At 58.6% G+C, this 2,563-nt stretch overlaps 1 protein-coding gene across 1 annotated transcript in view; it reads left to right on the top strand.

The window, feature by feature from the left end:
• Positions 1 to 1,529: 1,529 nt before the first annotated feature.
• Positions 1,530 to 2,563, top strand: part of GUITHDRAFT_133546 (hypothetical protein) — a gene marked incomplete at both ends in the record, with an annotated part of 5,708 nt that continues 4,674 nt past the window's right edge. The window contains 3 exons of the mRNA XM_005839381.1: positions 1,530 to 1,963; positions 2,077 to 2,382; positions 2,462 to 2,537. Of these exons, the coding sequence (XP_005839438.1) occupies positions 1,530 to 1,963; positions 2,077 to 2,382; positions 2,462 to 2,537 (816 nt within the window). The remainder of the gene's footprint in view (positions 1,964 to 2,076; positions 2,383 to 2,461; positions 2,538 to 2,563) is intronic.

Genomic DNA, 2,563 nt, shown 5'->3' with positions numbered 1-2,563 from the left:
GCAGCAAACAATACACCTTTTGTGAAGACTCCCGAGAACTCCGACCCTCTGCTAGCTGCTTGGTTGGAGTAGTCATCGTCTCTATCAAACATCCCCTCGTCTTCATCATTGTCCCTGCCTTTCCCCTTTCTTCTTTTCCCTCCTTCTTCGGCGCATAGTCGTCATACTCCTCCTGTATCGCCTTCAGATCCTTCACAGGGTCCGGAGGAACGATCGCTTCCTCCAGCTTCGGCCATGCGCCCTGCGTCTTCGACTTGAGATCGCTCTTCTGCCTCTCGTAGCGCGGCATTTCCGCCTCCCCCCCCTCCCCTTCCTCCTCCTCCCCCTTCCTCCTGTTGAGCTTGGCTGGGGCCGTCTTGCTCATGTCCACAGCATCCTCCTCCTCGATCTGGTCGAGGCTCCTCTGCGTCAGGTTCGTCGTCCTATTCTTCTCCCTCTCCTCCATCCTCTTCCTCCTCTCCGCCCTGACCCGCTCCCGCTGCGTCGCGTCGCTGTCCAGCTCTACCCTCTCCTTCGGCACATCGTACTCATCCTCCCTGTTGGGCAGCATGAAAGAGTCCTCCTCCTCCCCCTCCTCCTCCTTCCCCTTCCTGATCTTCGCTGGGCTGAATGATCCCTCGACAGCACCGGGATCAGGAGCATGGACCGTCTGTTTGATCGTCGCACTCATAATTTGCTCTATGTCAGCTATCTCCGGCAACTCGGTATCGGCGTCGAGCTTCCCGTACAGCCTCTGCAGCGTGCTCTCGATGGTGTGGATACGATGGAGGAGGTGCTGCTTCGTCTTGGCGTTCTTGGGCAGACGGCGGTCGTAGCTCAGCACAGGCTTTTCCTCCTTGATCGGAGCCTCTAGGGTGTTGTACTTCTTGGCTCTAGGCTCCTCGAACTCCGCCGTCTCCTTGTCCGCCACCAGGGCCCCTCCCTGCCTCCTAGCGCTCTCCTCCAGCTCCTCCTTCGATCGCAGGTATGCTGGCTTCGCCTGCATGTCGTCGCTGCCGAACTCAACCTTCCTTCCCTTGCTCGCCTCTGTCTTGCTAGCTCGGATGCGGTAGACTGGGACCCCCTTGCCCACGATGTCATGCAGAGCCTCCGTCAGAGCCTCCGCGCTCTCCTCGCTGCTGCTCTGGATCCCGACATCGAGGACGCTGCTGTCGAACAAGCTTCCTCGCACCATGTCCCCCTGCTTGCTCCACCTCGCCGCAGCTCCGGGAGCCAGCTCAAGGGTGATGACGGTGACGGGGGAGCCAGGACGAGCGTCCTTGACTAGCAGGGAGCCTGGCGGGAGGAGGAGGAGGAGGGAGAGGGAGCGAGCGAGGGAGCCTGCCAACTCTTGCCGCTCCTCGTCCGTGTGTAAGGCGAGGCCATAGCGAAGCTGAATCTGCATCGCGGGTCAAACGGCTGGCTGTCGATCAAAGGGTAGGGGTGAACTTTGTGGTATATAACCGGTACTTCATGATGTGTAAGAACGGGTGGTGTTTCTAAATTTTTGATTGGGGGGTGGGGTGGTCCACCAGAGACTGCCCGAAAAAATGTCGATCAAGGTTCGGCCCTGGTTGACCATCGGGGGAGGGAGAGGAGGAGGAGAGGGAGATGGGGCAAAGGGAGGAGGGAGAGGAGGAGGAGGAGGAGGAGGAGGAACGAGAGACCCAAGGGTTGAGGGATCAGACAAGAAGCAAGTGGTGTACGGGAAAGCAACAGATGCAATATTGAGCAGAGCAAGAGCTCCGTTGAGGGCGAAGAACGAAGACAAGGCAGAGACGGTCAGCATGGGGAGAGGGCATGTTGAGGCCGTTTGTCATGCTCCGGGATCGGGAACCGTGTTGATCGCTGTGGATAGAGAGCTTGTACAAGTCAAGGTAGAGGAAGACGGGAGATTTTCCGTGCTCCACCGAGTGAATGTTGGAGGATGTGTGCAAGTGGCAGAGGATCGTGCCATCGTCCGCGACATCCTGTGGCTTCCATGGTGAGTCAAGAGGAGGCAGGAGGAGAGGAGGAGGATAGGCGGAGAAGGAGAGGAGGAGGTAGAGAGGAGGAGGTAGAGAGAAGTACTACAAGGTTGAAGTTTCACTTCGTCAGGCTCCGAGGAGGTTCGTATGCCGTCTTCATGGTTGACGCGAAGATGAAGTTGTACACGAAGAGGATGGAGCTGGTGGAGGAGTGCAGATTGCACGCCAGGTACCTTCTGTGCGCGGCGGCCCACGTGGGGAGGGAGGAGATCGTGACGGCATCGAGCGAGGGCCTGCTGAAGAGGAGGAGGGTGGTGAGCACGCGGGAGTTTGTAGGGAGCGGGCTGGGAGATCGGCACTCGGAGATGGTGCAGACGATCGAGATGAAGAAGAGCTGGAGCTTTTCAGGATCGCCGGAAAGGCTGCTCAAGAGCAGGTGAGGCGATAGGTTGAGCTGGTCCTGAAGGGCCTCCGGAGGAAGCGCCATGGACCTGTCGGTGATGCTGACGTCACAGTTTCGAAGAGCACTGGGTCACTAGCCTGTGCGTCGACGAGGATCACGATCGGCTATTCGGCTGCTGCTCAAAAGATGTGAGTCGACCCACTTATGGACACTC

The sequence above is a fragment of the Guillardia theta genome (assembly GCF_000315625.1).
Source record: "Guillardia theta CCMP2712 unplaced genomic scaffold GUITHscaffold_8, whole genome shotgun sequence".
NCBI lineage: Eukaryota > Cryptophyceae > Pyrenomonadales > Geminigeraceae > Guillardia > Guillardia theta.
The sequence above is the reverse complement of the archived record's forward strand: the minus strand, read 5'-3'. Positions and strand labels throughout refer to the sequence as shown.